General features: G+C 40.1%; 1 protein-coding gene across 3 annotated transcripts in view; it reads left to right on the forward strand.

Moving 5' to 3' along the window:
• DMD (dystrophin) overlaps positions 1–15,903 on the forward strand; it is a 1,141,085-nt gene that overhangs the window by 170,276 nt on the left and 954,906 nt on the right. The window contains exon 1 of one of the 3 annotated variants that reach the window (XM_058829410.1): positions 1,727–2,073. The exons of the other annotated variants lie outside the window; for them this stretch is intronic. Within the exon in view, the coding sequence (XP_058685393.1) occupies positions 2,031–2,073 (43 nt within the window). The 5' untranslated portion in view covers positions 1,727–2,030. Of the gene's footprint in view, positions 1–1,726; positions 2,074–15,903 lie in introns of those variants that run through there. 3 annotated transcript variants of the gene reach the window in all.

Below are 15,903 nucleotides of genomic sequence, written 5' to 3' on the forward strand. Positions count from 1 at the left end.
GAATAAAATACTGAGTAGCACTGCATTTCTTGTAGAGCCCGATCCAAATAGGCTCTGATGGTCTCAAAGCCATTTTCAGAGAGGATGAATAATCCACATGAATTTTTGTGGATTGTGACTAGACCTGGATGTGAAACAGACCACAGGTCTCTGTGGAGATGGAGGCCCTGTGATCAAATTTAGAAACTGATTTATGCACCTGAAAAGTTCTGTAGAAAAGGTTTGTCACCTTGAAATAAAGATAAGCCAGGAGGATCACAGTTCTCCTATCATCTTCCTTCAAGGTAACTTTCACTTGTAGCCTTTAAATGTGTTACTGGGTCTCAGTTATTGACAGCATTTACTATTAAGGGTGACTTTAGATATTTTAAAACAAAAGATTTGCACAATAAGTGGTTCCTTTCCTGCGTTTTCTCAGTCTCCTTCTCCCTCAAATAATCAAAATGCTGCTGCTGTTACGGTGTGCTCTGCTCTGCTTCAGATTATTTTCTACATCAGTTCATGACTTGCAGTTCCTGTGGGCTGCAAATTAATCCTTAGGAGTCTCTTGGCATGTTCTGTACATCCAGGTTCTTCAGTGTATTAATTTGACTATCAGTGTAGAAAATGCCAGTGGCTGTAAGGTTCTATTAAACACTTCATTTTTGTGTTTATTTTTCTGTATAATCCAGAAAATTACTTATAAACTTGTAATCAGCATGACTAGACATATTAAGCTTTAAAACTGAAAAATACCACTTTTCAGGTTTTTAAGGATAGATTAAAAAATTAAAATGAACAGCATTAGAGTGTTTCTTCAAATGACTTTTTAAATGAAACCATTTACATGATTTAATGTGGCCTATCTCTAAAGGCCAATACATACTGTACAAAGTCCATGTTGTAGAAAACAGCCTTATAACAATGTGGGTTTGGGTGAAGGATGACACAGTCCTTTTCCCAAGTATTTTGTAGACGCCTGTTTTCCTTCCTGCGTAAGCTAAAGAGGCTTAGCACTGAGTGCAGGGGGAGAGCATCAGGCTGGGTCCCACCTGTTTGGGATTTGGGAGTGAAGGGATGTTCCCACTCTTAGGAAGAGAAATAGGCAGCTTGTGTACACTCCTTCCTGTGCTTCCTCTGCATCTCCTGGGCTGTGTGCAGCATTAGTACTGCATGGTTTTGTAGGGAGTGGAAAAGGTCAGCTGTAAGTCAATATCTTTTTTTTTTTTTTTTTTTTTTTCCTGTTTAAGCAGCTACTGACTTACCACAACTTGCGTTAGCATTTGCACATTTAGTTTGGTGACAACACTATTTTAGTGTTTGTTTATTTTTTCCCCCTGCTCAGGAGGGGGGCTGAAATCCCAAAAGCCAGGGAGGGTTGCTGCTCCTCTCCCAAAAAAGGAGGAACCTGTCCCAGGGGATGTGCCGGGGGTCATTTGCTGGGAAGAAATCGAGTTTGTTTCATAGGGCTCTCCGGGGATCTGCACAGAGGGAGCAGTAAATATCTGCACCCCGCTTTGCAGCCTGAATGCTCCTCGGGAAGCTGCAGCACATAATTTAAATCCATTGCCCATGCCACCCTGGAAGCAGAGCCTTATATGTCGAGCGCATGGGCTGTCCTATTATGGGAAATCAACTTTGTTTTGAGGGGGAAGCACAGAGAGCATTGCTTCTGCGCAGGTCCTGGAATTTGAAACATTTAGGGGCCTCCAAAGAGCCCTGGCATTAGTTCCCATGCCGGCTGGGTGGAAGTGAGGATCCCTGCCTCTCCCTGGCCGGGCCAGCGCAGCCCCTGCGGGCACACAGCCCTGCCAGCATCCCACCCTGGGCACCTCTGCCCTGCCAGCATCCCACCCTGGCACCTCTGCCCTGCCAGCATCCCACCCTGGGCACCGCTGCCCTCCCCTCCGCTCGGCTGCCGGGCTCCTGCCGGGACACATCTGCACAAGCCCAATCCAGCTGAAGCTACTGCAGCAGCAAAGTTGGGATATACTTTGCCAAGAAATATTTTGCTGTTGTTTTCTTTTTCCTCTGTTTTGTGGAGAGATTTCATGTCTGCTCACATGCTTTGGTATGAGGAAGTGGAAGATGATTGTAAGTATGAACAGACTGACATAATTTATCACAATATTCACTTTGACAGCGCAGTGTAGTGCTGCACAACCCACTAACAGCATGCATTTTTAAATGTTTATTTTCCAAGTCTAAAGGAGGATAGCACCTGAGGGGGGAAATAAAGTGATTTTTTTTTTTTTGTCTGTAATAGGGGGCTAATATCCTTTCCATTATATATAAAAGAAGTCATCCTGAAACAGTATCCAGCTCTCCTTTGAAGAAAAATAACACATTTCTTTCTGAAGTTCAACAGTTATTAAAGCATGGGGTTAAAAAATAGAGAATTGAGGAGACACACCAATACACTTGAAAAAAAATAGCGTCATTATTCTAGCAATTTGGCAACACATCAAAGGAGTAATCAGTTTCTTTGAACTTTAATGGCATATGCAGTTTCACTGCCTAATATTAACTTACAGAGTAAGAGAGCTCTTCTCTGGTCGCTGAACTGTCTGGTGTCAGCTGAACGAGGGGGTGTCAGCTTGGTTCGAAGTGAGCAGCAGCTGAGCTCTCCCATGTGCTTCCCAGAAAAAAAAAAACACCAAAAAAACCAGGCATCTTTTCCAGACTTGCACTTGTTTGTTGGTTTAAAACGAACCTTTATGTGCAATAAGAAGAAAAACAGAGGATGCCAAGAGCAGGAGACTGAAGAGAGCCAAGAATGAAAGAATGACAGAGAGTTTTCAAATCCATCTACCATGCTCCCAGATGATCTTTCTTCTTCCTCCCCCACCCAGGCTCTCAGAACAGATTGTGCCAGTGAAAAAATAAGTGTCAGTGTTGACTGGACATAATCTATGGTCTCTGCCCCCTGTTTTATAACCAATTTTGGCTCTTCCACTTTCAATTTAGTCCTTTATAATAATAAAATTTCTGGTTTTCTCTAATTTCTGGTCTTAAAAGGCAATGAAATACATACATGCTGTCATTTATCCCCATAGCATGAAATGGACTGCATGGTCCATGTGATGAATACAGTCTCAAATAAGATTAATTTTTTTGTTTAACAGGATGAAAGCTTAAAACAGGAAATTTCAAGGTGCAGGTATGGTCTTATGCCATATTTGCTTTCCCTTTTTGCAAGATGAACTCAAACTTTATTTTTTTGTGTAATTAATAAATTAAAATTTAATCAGCTATTATTTTCCAGACAGTTTTGTACTACCACAAGAGCTCCTTTGGTGATAACACCTTTTACTTATTGGACACAGTCTAGAAGTTCAAGTAAGGTAGAACAGGGAGATCATCATTATCACAGACTGGATAATTATGAGAAAGTTTTCTTGACTTCTGAAAATGTTGGGGATGCAATTGGGTGGAATAGATGTCTTGGGTTTCTCCCAAGAGGCTTTAGTCCTGGATAGCAAGAGGATTCTTTGGAGAGGAATAAGGATAATTTGTTTTCTTCACTTTTCTATATACTCCTTTTCCAAGGGAATCCCAGTATCAGCCCAGATTTCTTGTCCTCAGCCTTGGGGAAGAGATGGTGCTGCAAGGAAAGTTGGGCAGGTGCTTGCTAAGTAAGGGGGAAAGATATTTGCTGCTTATTTCAAAAGTTGTAATTTCACTCTGGAAATGTAGAAGGTTAGTAGCTGAAAGAAACAAATAAAAAAAAAAATAGTTGTGATAGTGGTTTTGTAAAATATGAATAGAAACCAGAGTTGCAGGTAGCAGATGAATAGCATTCATGACAAGGGCTATTAAATCACTTGCTAAATTATGTTATGTAACTGTGTCCATATCTAAAATGAAAGGGTGATGTCCTGGAACTTCTTGGGAGTTATTTAGCTGAATGGATTTCCTCAGCTGTATCCTCACTCTTTTAAAGAGCATGACATTTTCCTTTATATAATTTTCTATAATATTTTCAAGGGTGTTATAAAATACTGTTTGTATTTTATATAAAAAATAATAATTTTATTTCAGTAAAAATGGAAAAACCTGTATCTGCACTTTGTAACAAGGTGTGCCCAAAATAATGTTCCCAAATCTGTCCACTGCCTCCATTCAGGACATGTCACATCTCCTACTTGTTGCCTGTGCTTCTCTTGCTTCTCTTGCTATTCTGGATGAAAACTTTTTGCTCTTAGAGGTGACAGTGGTCACTTACACCTTTGTACTGTTTTTTAAATCCATCCTTTCTATTTTCTTGATGGCCTCTCTTCAACCCTTCATCAACCTCTGCACTCACCTCTTCCCTTTTGTATTTTGTTCTCCCCTGTGCCACAGCAGTAAAGACGGGTTCTTCATTCCCTGATTCATCTCACTTTAGCTGAGAATGACCTTTGTGAAAATACAAAGGTATTTATTCATTGCCAAGGGCTTTACTTTCTTTCCTGAGCTGTTCAGTGTTTACTTCTTCCTGAGTCAGACTGGAAGCTCCTTGGGGCAGCGGCTGTCTCTTCCTCCATTTCTGCGGAGTCTTTGACAATGACACCTAAATAATAAAGTGGTGGGGAAATGAGATATCATAAATTTCATTTTGTTTTAATTAAGATGAGATTACTGGGAACTTCATTTCAGAAGCCAGTCTCCCTAGGGGATTCAGTATCATATGCTGTATTCCTTCCTTCTAGCAGATATAATCCTCTTTCTGTGTCCTTATTTTGACATGGAACCAAATTCTGCTTGCAGTCACACACAAGCATCCTCTTTCTCTGCTTGGATTTGCACAAAGTAGTGACTAAAAATAGAATTAATCATCCAGCATGGAAAAGAAATTAATCCTGCCTGAAAGTTGGTGGCCACAAGGGGTCTCTTAGAGGATGTACTGCAGCAGGGGTCCATCCAGGTCCACACCTCAGCTCAGATCAGGGATTTCTGAAGTGAATTCCCAGATGTCAGATTCCCTGCTTATGACTGTGCAGCAGTGCCCAACCCAGAGGCTGTGCCCTGCATCCCTTGTGGAGGAAGCTGAACTCAGAGCCCTGCTCTGGGTGTGGCTGGGGGCTCAGGCTCGCAGTGGGTGCGTGGGACACCAGGGTCACGCTGAAGCTGCTCCAGAAGGAGCCCTGGGACACACACACACCTTGCTGGGGAATGCTGGCTTGGCAGGCTGCTCCTGCTGGGCCACATGATCTGCTGTGGCCCAAGACAACCCAGGGAGATAGGAGGAGCATGGCAGCAAATTTCTTTGGATCTTGTTTGTAAGGAGAGGACTCGGAAAGTCACACCCTAGCTAGTGCAGGAGGGTGCTCTGTTCTGTCTGCTCCTGCGTGGTGTCTGCTCCTCACCCCTGGTCCTCTGGCTGCCCATGGGCATCACAGCTGCCCACAGATCCTTCCAACACAGTTACTGATCAGGGAAATGTATTCAAAGAATGGGATTCTAAGAGCATGGTACAAACTGTGAAAATTTCAACTTTTTTTTTTTAAAGGAATTCAATTATGTTATTAATAGAATAGTTACTTATAAGATCATGTTAATTATTACTGGAAAGGTACAATATTTGTAGAAAAAGGTTAACCATTTGACTAATAATGTGAAATTATACAAACCAAATTTTCAAAGGGGTTAAGTGTTTTTAAATGATCTCCAGAGGAAACAGGATTAGACTCATATATTTTTGTCATGGATTACTGTGAGACAAAATCACATTGAATGGTATTTTGAACCAAGCAGCCTCAATTTGAAAGAGCTGACTTGTTGATTTTCACAGTACATTTTCAATTAAATGTTACCCCAAAGCTTAATTATCATTTAGGAGGATAACCATTGTACTGTGTTATAGCTAACTGCTGGATAAAGACTTCTCAATAAATTTAGTGGAACTTTGTAACATCACATTGCTGTCGCAGGGGATGCACTTGTGTGTATCACTGTCAGGGGATGCACAACAGCATTGGGAATTTTAAATAATTGTGCCTTATCAAAGACTGAGCTCTGTGAAGAGCAGAAATAATGGTTAGTGGAGTGTGGCTTTCCAGAACATCTTGCCAGCCATGCTGCACAAAGGAACAAGATCCTTCATCTTCCCAGAAAAACGTGTGGAACAGAGGAGTTGTTTGGGGTCAGAGTACTCGCTGCAGAGACCACAGATACTTCCCTTCTAGGTTACTTACCACATGTGCAACAAGTCAGAGCATTTTTAATTATGTGTTTTGAAGGACAGATAAGCTGCATTTTAAGAAAGTCATAAACTTTCTTAGTTCTTCTTGCAAGTCATATTATGGAATATTATTTAGAGCATGAAGCTGATGCTATTTGATAGGTTTTCTGGTCCTTTCTCTAATTCTGTATTTTTTAAATATCCATACCTACCTGTTGTGTTGGTTTTTTTTTTCCAGTTGTATGCAGTCTTTTATCCTGAAGATCAAATATAGTTTTTAAATATTATGAATATGTGTAGGAGAAAGAAATAGTATTATGTGAGTAGAAGCATATGTTCTTGTAATTTTGGATATGTTTATACAAGATAACAGTTAAGATGCCAGATTTATACCTAATTTCTTTCTTGAAGATCTTTTATGGGATTATCATCTTCAGCAGAAAGATAATAAAATAAGAAGATACAGTTGTAAAGATTCCTCAAAGAAACCATTACAGAAGTATCTTAGTCCTAAGGGTGTGGTTTTTTTCCCCCTAGAGTAGTTTTCTATGAAGTAACAATGGTTTGAGGGTTCCTTAAAAAGGGAAAAAAAAAAAAAAAAAAAGGAAAACTTAAAAAACTTCAGCATGTAGAAATGACCTAAATGTGGATCCAGAATATCACATTTTGCTTAGCTTGCCTTTGCTAAAATCTTTTGAAAGAACTCTGGGGACCTAGAGGTATTGCAAGCACCCCAGAATGAGAGAGAAAATGAGTTTTAGGTTAATCAAACCTTTTGGGCCTATTTTTTTTAACCACTTAATTTCTCTGGATGCCAATAAAGTCTGAGAGAACTTTGGGTCTCATGGCCTTCAGAAGTGTGCCAGTAAAAACAGAAATGCCAGCATCTGATATTTTTAATATAAATATGGAAAGAAGAGGGGGAGATAATGCACACTGGGATTGTTCAGCTGGACACACAATAATCTGTGTTTTTGATAAAGTGTGAATGTTGTTATCCCATGGGAGAAATCAGCTGCAGTGGGTGCAGGAGTGTGGCCATGAGCACGGGATGCCCGCAGGGGAGCCTCCCTGTCCCACCACCCCAGGGCTTGCCATGTTGTGAAATTGGCGCCTGCCTACGTGGCAGAGCACCTGTGTGCCTGCATGATGGTTTGTACAGGAAATTATCCTTGGGTAGAGCCTTTAATTCTCTGTAGCATGGGGAATTGAGGGAATTTAAAGGGTGATTGGAATTTGACATTTCTGCCTTTTTATTCTGAAAGATACTTTGATTAAAGTGTTGGAAGGCCCAGCTAATGGAGGTGTTGCTGCTATTTCAGAGATACAGGGTGTGAGATTTGAAGGCAAGCCAAATCACAATGAAACAGAATAATGATGTCCTTGGTTTATTTTTCACTTGGTGCATTCAGGTTTTGATTGGATTGTGAGTGAGGCAACAGTTTTCTCTCCCAGAAAGCACTGCTAGTCCTTGGAGGTTTGCAGCCTGTTGTCAAAGCAGAAACGCTTCCCTGTGAAGGTCATGGACTGCAGTGGCTGGAGAAAACCGAGGGGTGGGAGGGGAAGAAAGGAGAAAAAGAAAGGATTTTTTTATTGGTCCTAACCAGGTACAGGCTTCTCATAAGAAATATTTCTGCAGTGAAATCTATTACTACTTTGACACAGCTCGCACTCTGCTGATGGTGTTTATATCAAAGAGGTTGTTTATAAATCTGAGGTCTCTGTTCATCTGTCCTCCTCTCTCCTAAGCCTCTCCGTGCACGTCACACACAAATGCTTCAATACCCTCACCTTGTTCTCTCAATGTTGGTTCTTTTCCTCCCTAGTATTTTAAAGTTTTTATTTGGAAAACACTGTTCATGAAGTATTTCACTCTGAACAAACCTCAAAGCTGCCTAGCTGTTGCTAAGCTTGGGGAAAATTAATGCAACCACAGTATTTTCTAAAATGTTAATAACATTAAATAGTTAGCATTTTTGGAGGTGATAAAGAGCACCTCATGAAGTTACTGGATGGTGAATTGTCTGTGACATGTTCTGATGTAAATTTCTGGTGCTGTTGATGGCAATAAATAGGGGCATTTGTGCCTGTTTCTTCAATGTAAGGAAAAATGCTGTTAGACATAAAGCTATCCTGTCACATTCCTTAGAAAGTATGGCTCTGCAACCCTCCCTGGCTGGCTGACTCAATCCAAAGCTGATCACCTAATAAGAAAGGAAAACTTAAGCAAGTCAGTTTGGGGCTGGGGGGAGCAGGAGGGACAGAGGCTCTCCTTGCCACAGAGGATCCAGGTGGGACTGCCCAGGGACAATCCTGCCCACTCAACAAGGCACCTGCTCATCGAAATGGAGGGGAAGAGGAAACTGAGAAGTTACAAATCTGTGGTGAACTTGTGGAAATGATGTTTACAGGCTTAATAACTCAAAAAACCCCTCAGTTTAGTGGTTTTTGGTGATGCTTTTAATGAAGATTTTAAGAAACTCCAAATTATTGTGCACTGGATTTCAAGAATACAACAGTATTTCTTTTATTCATTTGCCTTTATTTACCACTGACCTTTTCTTATCATGTGATTTAGTACATATTTTATTCCCTGCCCCACCCTTCCAAGCCCTGCCAATGATGCTGGAAATAGAGATCAGTATATTTTTACACCGAATTCTAAGATCACATTTATAAATGCTTGGTGGACTGATGGTTATTCACGCTCCAAAAATGCAGAAGATCCGGATTAAAGTGTTTGCTCTGCTTATACTCTGTTTACAGAGGAGAAAGTTTTGGTTGCACTGGATGTTGAATGGAAACCAAAGGTGAAGCCAAGTAACTTTTCACAAAAACGAATTCTTGTTTTCTCGCCAAAACATGAGAACAGTTCCTTTTATAGTAGTCTGTGAAGGACAAGCATGTTGTAGGCTTCATTCTGACCTTTCTGTTCTTCCTAATAATTAAATAAATCAGTTTGAAAAACTCTAACAAGAATCATGGTGGGAAATTAAAACTGTGAAAAAAAAGGTGGATTCTAGGAGCAGATATCTAAAAGTGGAATGTATAACACCGTAAGAAACTTACGGTAAACAAATTTATATTTATAAATAAAAAAAAATCATTATAAAAGTGATTTTTTTACCCTGTAACTGTTTAAAGTTCCATGATACCTGTATCCTTGTCTACAGGATGGCTCAGTGATACTAGCATAGATTTGAAAGAGGTTGCTTGCATCAAGATACTTTCTAGAGGGCATGTAAGTAGAGCTTGTATTTAGTTATATCAAATTCCTCTGTTAGGAGTCAAAGTTATCTTCAGTGAAGTGGTGTTTCTGTCCCGATTACCTGATTGATGTAAAGCTTTAGAGAAAGTAAGTTGAGGCACATTTTTGCCTTGGGAAAGGAAATCTATTGGATTATGTTGTCCATCTGTATTTCCTGTACAAAACAAGGCATGTCTTTACAGAATCAATTCAGAATTACTGCTGGGTTTTGCACAGTTGCTAACTTAATAATGTTTTTCAACTATTACAGCTAAAAACCATAATTGGAAATATTTTATGTTTCTTTTGAAAGAATGATGGTGAACATTCACCATTTCATCTTGGAAGGACAGACTTATTTTTCTTGGGGAATAGTAGCTGAATTGTGAAGCCAAAACTCTTTCTACCAATACTGTTGTCAGCTCTCTTATTTTCTCTTTAGTCCTTTTGCCGTTTTTCCATTTCTCTGAGTCATGCACATCCATTGCTTTAGCGACTTTAAATAAGCCCTTTCCTCCCCCAAGAAGGCTTGCTAATTTTTGCATGTTTTCTTAAGCTGATTTAACAGTCATTTTGCCAACTCTTCCCAGCTGCTGCTACTGCTGAATTGATTCATTTTGCACTTGACATGTTTCAGGCAAATGTGAAGCAAAGTTTACTTGACCAATAGTCCTCCCTTTAAGTGAAGGAAGGATGTGATTTGAACAAGGGCTTGTTCAAAATGTGGACAGAGTTTTTTTTTCCCTAAATCTGCCTACTGTAGACACCAAGGTTATTTGCTTCTTATCTGTTAAATTCTTATCTAGAAAGTGAAAAATGTCTTAGCCCTAAATAGTAACCAAGGAATTCATTTTTTCCTGGTGCAATAAGTCAATCTATGGAGGCTTTTTCTGATGGATTATGAGTTCCTAAGAGGTGTTGTCTGTCTTGGAGTGCTTCCAGAAACTGTTGCTCAGCCTATGAACTGATGATATTTCACAGACTCGCAGAGCAGCCGAGGCTGGAAGATGCCTCTGGAGATCATCTACTCTAATTACCTGCTCAAAGCAGGGTCAGTGAGAGCAGGTTGCTCAGGGTAATGTCAACTTGGGTTTTAAATATCTCCAAGGATGGAGACTCCACAGCCTGTCCCAGCAACTGACTATCCTTAAAAAAACCTGTTTTTCTTAAGTATCTGTGGAATTCCCTCTATTTCTGTTTATGCCTACTGTCTCTCATTCTGCCAGTGGGCACCGAAGAGAAGAGTCTGGCTCTGTCTGCTCTGCTCTCTCCCATCAAATATTTAGTTACTGATAAAATCCTCCTGAACCTTCACAGCCTCCAGCTGAGCAGTCCCAGTTTGCTCAGCCTCTGCTCATCTGAAAGGTGTTCCAATCACTTAATCATTTCTTTGTGGCCTTTCAACAGACTCCTCCAGTGAGTCCATACTGGGGAGCCCAGCCCTGGACTCAGTGTTCCAGTTTTGTCTGACCAAGGTTGAGCAGAGAGGAAGGATCATCTCCCTTGACCTGCTGGGAACAGTCTGCCTGGTGCAGCCCACGATAACATTTGCCTTCCCTGCTGCAAGGGCACATTGCTGGCTCATGCCCAGCTTGGTGTCCATCAGAACCATTTTTGGAAAGATGTTTTCCAGCTGTTTGGCCCCCAGCTTCTACTGGTTCATGCAGTGGTTCCTCCCTCTGTGCACGAGTTTGTCCTTCCCCTTCCTGAACTGCACAAGGCTCCTGTCAGATTCCTAGACAGACTTTTTACAACCAGCTCCAAACTTGAGCCTAGCAGTTCAGCTAGTTTTCACTACACCCCACTGGCCACTTAGTCCATTACTAAACCTCCAAATCAGGGCTTTTTAACCCTTTGTTATGGTTTTAAGTCTTGGTAAAGTCAGGATAAACAGAATCAAATGCCATCCCCCCCCTCACTGAGCCAGTCACTTCTTCATGAAATGCTGTCAGGTTGGTCAGACATCACTTTCCTTCGTAGAACCATGCTGTCTACACTCCCAGTCAGCTGCTTTTCCTTTCTTTCATGTGTTAGGACATGGTTTCAAGGATGATTTTCAGAATTTTCGGAGGATTTACTTCACTGCTTTCCCAGGTTACCCAAATATTCTTTGCTTTATTTGAAAATGAGTGGCATTTGCTTTCTTCCCCTTCCTCCAGAGCCTCCCACAATCACAAAGGCCTCTCTCAAATAATCAATAGTCACCTTGCTGTGACTTCGACCAGCTCTTTCAGTGCTTTTGTTTGTCTGACTAGTGTGGGAGGTGGCTTTAAAGAGAAATTTGGGCTCTCTCGTGTTCTGTTGATGCCAGGCTTCTGCAGGGTGTGCACACAAGCATCAAAACTGTCCATACTTACCTGTGTGCCATATTAGAAACTAGCTGCAAACCAATTTAGGGCTAGTCTTCCAGGATGTATTCATCTGAATTCTAGCTTATCGGAACATGCCTTTGCTGGAAAGCCCACCTAGTTAAATTGACATATAGTATAGAATGTCCATTATTTTTTTAAAGTCTGTTCAAGTTAAAAGCGCCTTAAATATATGCAGCAAACACCTGCAGTAGTATCAGCATATTTTTGAAAGTTATTTAAAAATTAGAAATTATGAAAATGTCTTAGGTGGTGCTTTAATTTGATTAGTATTCTGTGCAAATGTGGTTATATTTTGAAGACTTGCTGTAAATTTACTCTGACTGCAAAAATTAAAAAAAAGCCTGAGAGACCTTTAGTTTATATAGATTTAAACATGTTGAGATTTTAGTTTTGATGTCTTTAATTCAAAATCAAAGAAATAAAAACTATTCCAAATGAATGCTGTTATTGAGTGTACAGTCAGTGTGTCTCTCATAGAAGTACTGTGGTTAACTTTGCCACTTTAATCCTTTAGATGAAGATAAACTCTGTTCCATCTTTCTCTGTGTCTGTCTTATGTTTGGGTCATTTTTGTTATCATCATCTACTATTATAGTAAGTATCAGTGTTTTTAGTAACTAATAAGAGGTGTTAATTATTTTTCCAGGCCATGTTTGTTTATGTCATCTGAGTTATTAGCCCTATTTTTACTGTTATTTTCATTTGTTAAAGTGCAGCAAAGCAAGAATTAGCTTCTTTTTGAACTGTTGAGTAGCATATATCCTGTGATTACATGAATGTGTAGCTCAGTTAAATCCTAAAATTTAGCATAAGGTATTTGAAGGGAGATATTGGAAATATTTACTTATAAGCAGAAGTCATTCAGTTCTATTCTAATGAGAAAATCTCCCAGTTGGGAACCTTTTAGAAACATCAGGACTCTTTTTGGAAACTTGTAAGATGTACTTTTATATAACAGCTTTTCATGAAGACAGAATGTTTTTGAGCCAGAAAGAAAATGTATTGTGCATGTCAAAGCTTCCAGGACTCCTTCAGTCAATACCACTTCTTTGAAAGTTATATTCTGTTTCAGTTTTGCATCATATATGTTTGCATCCTCTCTATTTTGTTTTATTGTAATGCTTTGTATTATAACTAGCATCCACTGAAACCTGCTTTTTGGTCTACAGATAAACCTACAGCTGTGACCAGCCATGGAAAGTTAGTTTCATTTCTTTCTCACACTATTTCTTTCTCACACAGAAGCAGCACACCTCTCTGCAGTTGCCTGAGTTCTTTTCCAAATAAGTAACAGGAATTACATTTTATCTATGAGGATTCAATTCTGTGTTTTCTACACAGTAAAATTCCCTGGATTTTTTTTTTTTTCCCCACAAGGATTTTTGATTTTAGTTTGGGTTTTTTCTTGTGGGGTTGATTATTTTGCATTTTTTTGATTTTTTTGGTTGCTTGTCTGATTGTTTTTGTGAGAATATGTTCCTGGGTAGTTGTACCTGAGTCTGGAATACTCTAAGAGTTTTCAATGTACTCCCTGTACAATATAGCCTGCAGTGTGCTGTTTGAAATATAAATGAATGTGTCAGCAATCTGCTTTGTAGATATGTAATACAGTGGGTCTAGAAGCATTAACTGGATATTAGTTGCCAATATGCTGTGCAAAATTCTGAGGCCCATTCGGGATTATGAATTTGTAATCACTGTAAACAAAAGCCGGGTTAGTTTTTAGTCAGTGAATTTGAATACTGAAATTAGGTTGGCAGAAGACAGCAAGAATGTATTTTCTGTATGAAAAGAGAAGTTGTCATGGTGTAGCCAGGGCTGCAATCATAGCTGAAAATGATCAAAGATATTGCAAGAAAGAATCCTAGAGGTGAGTTTATGAAGCTTCAAGCACCTCGTGTGATGGTAGTGACAGTTATTAGCTATTACAGCTGTTGTCAAAAGATCTAGTTATTCTGAAGGATATTGCACATGATCTGAGTGGAATGAATGTATAAATCGTTCTAATTATTATTGATATGGTATAACAGCTGAAAGTAGTATTTGTGGGAAATCGTATGCGCACTTCAATTAAGCTATAATATAAATGCAATTTAAAATGTAACTGCAGATTAAGTGTAACACTCAAGCCTGACTTCACACAGAGAATCCCTCTTATGGGGCCCTGACTGTTAACAATATCATCATTTTTAACAGACAAAAATGTCAGTGCTGCAACCCAGTCAGGATTGCACCAGAAAATCAGTGAATTCCTTTGTTTCTGGGGCTAAGGCAGTCAGTACCCCAGGTTTCCTTATGCACAGAGCCTTTCTGCCTCAAGACTTCTTTATGGAGGCCAGAGCTGTCTTTCAACGCAATTCTAACATGAACGGGGCAATTTGTACCTCCAGTTTGTATGGTTATTGATTCATACATTTATGTCTTCTCATATTTCCAATAAAAGAAATGCATTTATATAGTTAGAAAACATTTACTAGGTCTTGTTTTGGTGTTACAAATATTGTGATAAGTGTAGCCTGTCTGAAGAGGAGGGGATGTTTGGGACAGTAGGAGCTGATGAAAAAGCAGAGTCAGGAAGGCTGTTTTGAAGCTGTACCTGCATGTGGGGCAAAGCAAGGGAAGAAGTCAGCCAGAACACAGACACAAAGGTTTGAAGGAAAGATCTGAGATGCATATCAGCCACAGAGCTCTGCCATGATAATGTATGCCCAGTCAAGAGTTCGTATGAGAATGTAAGTTGAAGAAAACCCTAAAGAAATATGAGCAGAAATAACAGATATGGGAGTTCATTTTAACTCCCTTTACTTCTCATTTACATCGTTGTGTCACCATGTCTTCTCAGGCTGTTTGGCAGGTAGATTTGCAAGACCTAGCTGCTGGAGTTCCAGCTTTCACAAAAGGGAGTGTGGTAGCAAGGATGAGAAAGCACAGGTTTCTCACTCAGAGCTGTTTCTAGTTCTCCCTTTCCCTCCCTGACAGGTCTGCTGTATGTCGCTTCACCACATCTCCTTATAATCTAAATCATCTTGTTCTGTGTGTACAATAAACCACATGCTTCCTTGATGCAGCATGGTATAAATTACAGATTATGCATAAATTGTGATGGGTTCAATTAGTCACAGACTAACTTAGTTTAGACCTCACACTAGAATATCTGTATTACACATCTGTGACTTGAGACTCATTTGTGGGCAGGAAGGACTTGTTATGATCTTGTTTGTTCTCACTGAAGCTCAGTCACCAGCACTGGTGCTCTTCCAGCTGCTGCCTTCAGGTCTCTGTGGGGTTGGACACGTTCACCTCAAGCACCAGAGGCTGAAAGCCACTGAGGGAAGGCTGCTGGGGTGAGGCCAAAGCCTGACAGGCCCACACACTTCTGAAACAGAGATGTATTCACTGGAGGCTTGAGGGAGGGAGAAGGAATGTCTCAGTTGTGTGGGGCCAGGGCTGCTGGAGGTTCTTCAGGGCTGCTCCCATTATCCTTTGTTTGAGTAGTATTGCCCATAAACTGCTTTGCCAACTGCAGGGCACTGGCCCTCTTTTGCCAGTTGATTTGTCATAGTTGTCCTTTTGCCCTCCTCCTCCCAATTCCCTGTAAAAAGAATTAGAATAAATTTTTACATATTTTGAGTAAAACTGTTATGGGACCTGTTATGGCTTGGCATAAAAAATGGGAAAATTGGACTGGGCTTGGTTGCTTTATCCACAGGTAATGGGACTGCTGATAAATGTCTTGCTAAGTCTTTTTCTTCTCTTTTTTTTATTGTCAGGAACTGGAGCTTCTGAAGTAGTAACGTGGTTTACTCTGGCTACTGATATTAAATCCCTCTCTTCATTTTTCAGACAGCCGCCTCATTACTTCTAAGAAATGTCCCAGCAGTTACAATGCCAGTTTTGATCCCAAATCACCAGCATGATACACTAATCCCTTCACCCTGCCTGAAAGGATCTTAGTCCCTTACTGCTTTCGAAAAACTAACACCTCAAGAGAGCAAAACAGAAAAAGATCCTCTCTGGTGGGCTCTTAGTCATCAGGCAACAAACAGGAATTACTGATGATTTTCTTTCCATGGTATTGGTAATATTGCCTCTTGATCTGCTAAAATGACTGTTGTCACCTATATTACTTTACCATTTATCTC

Source organism: Poecile atricapillus, chromosome 1 (genome assembly GCF_030490865.1).
Source record: "Poecile atricapillus isolate bPoeAtr1 chromosome 1, bPoeAtr1.hap1, whole genome shotgun sequence".
Taxonomy (NCBI): Eukaryota; Metazoa; Chordata; class Aves; order Passeriformes; family Paridae; genus Poecile; species Poecile atricapillus.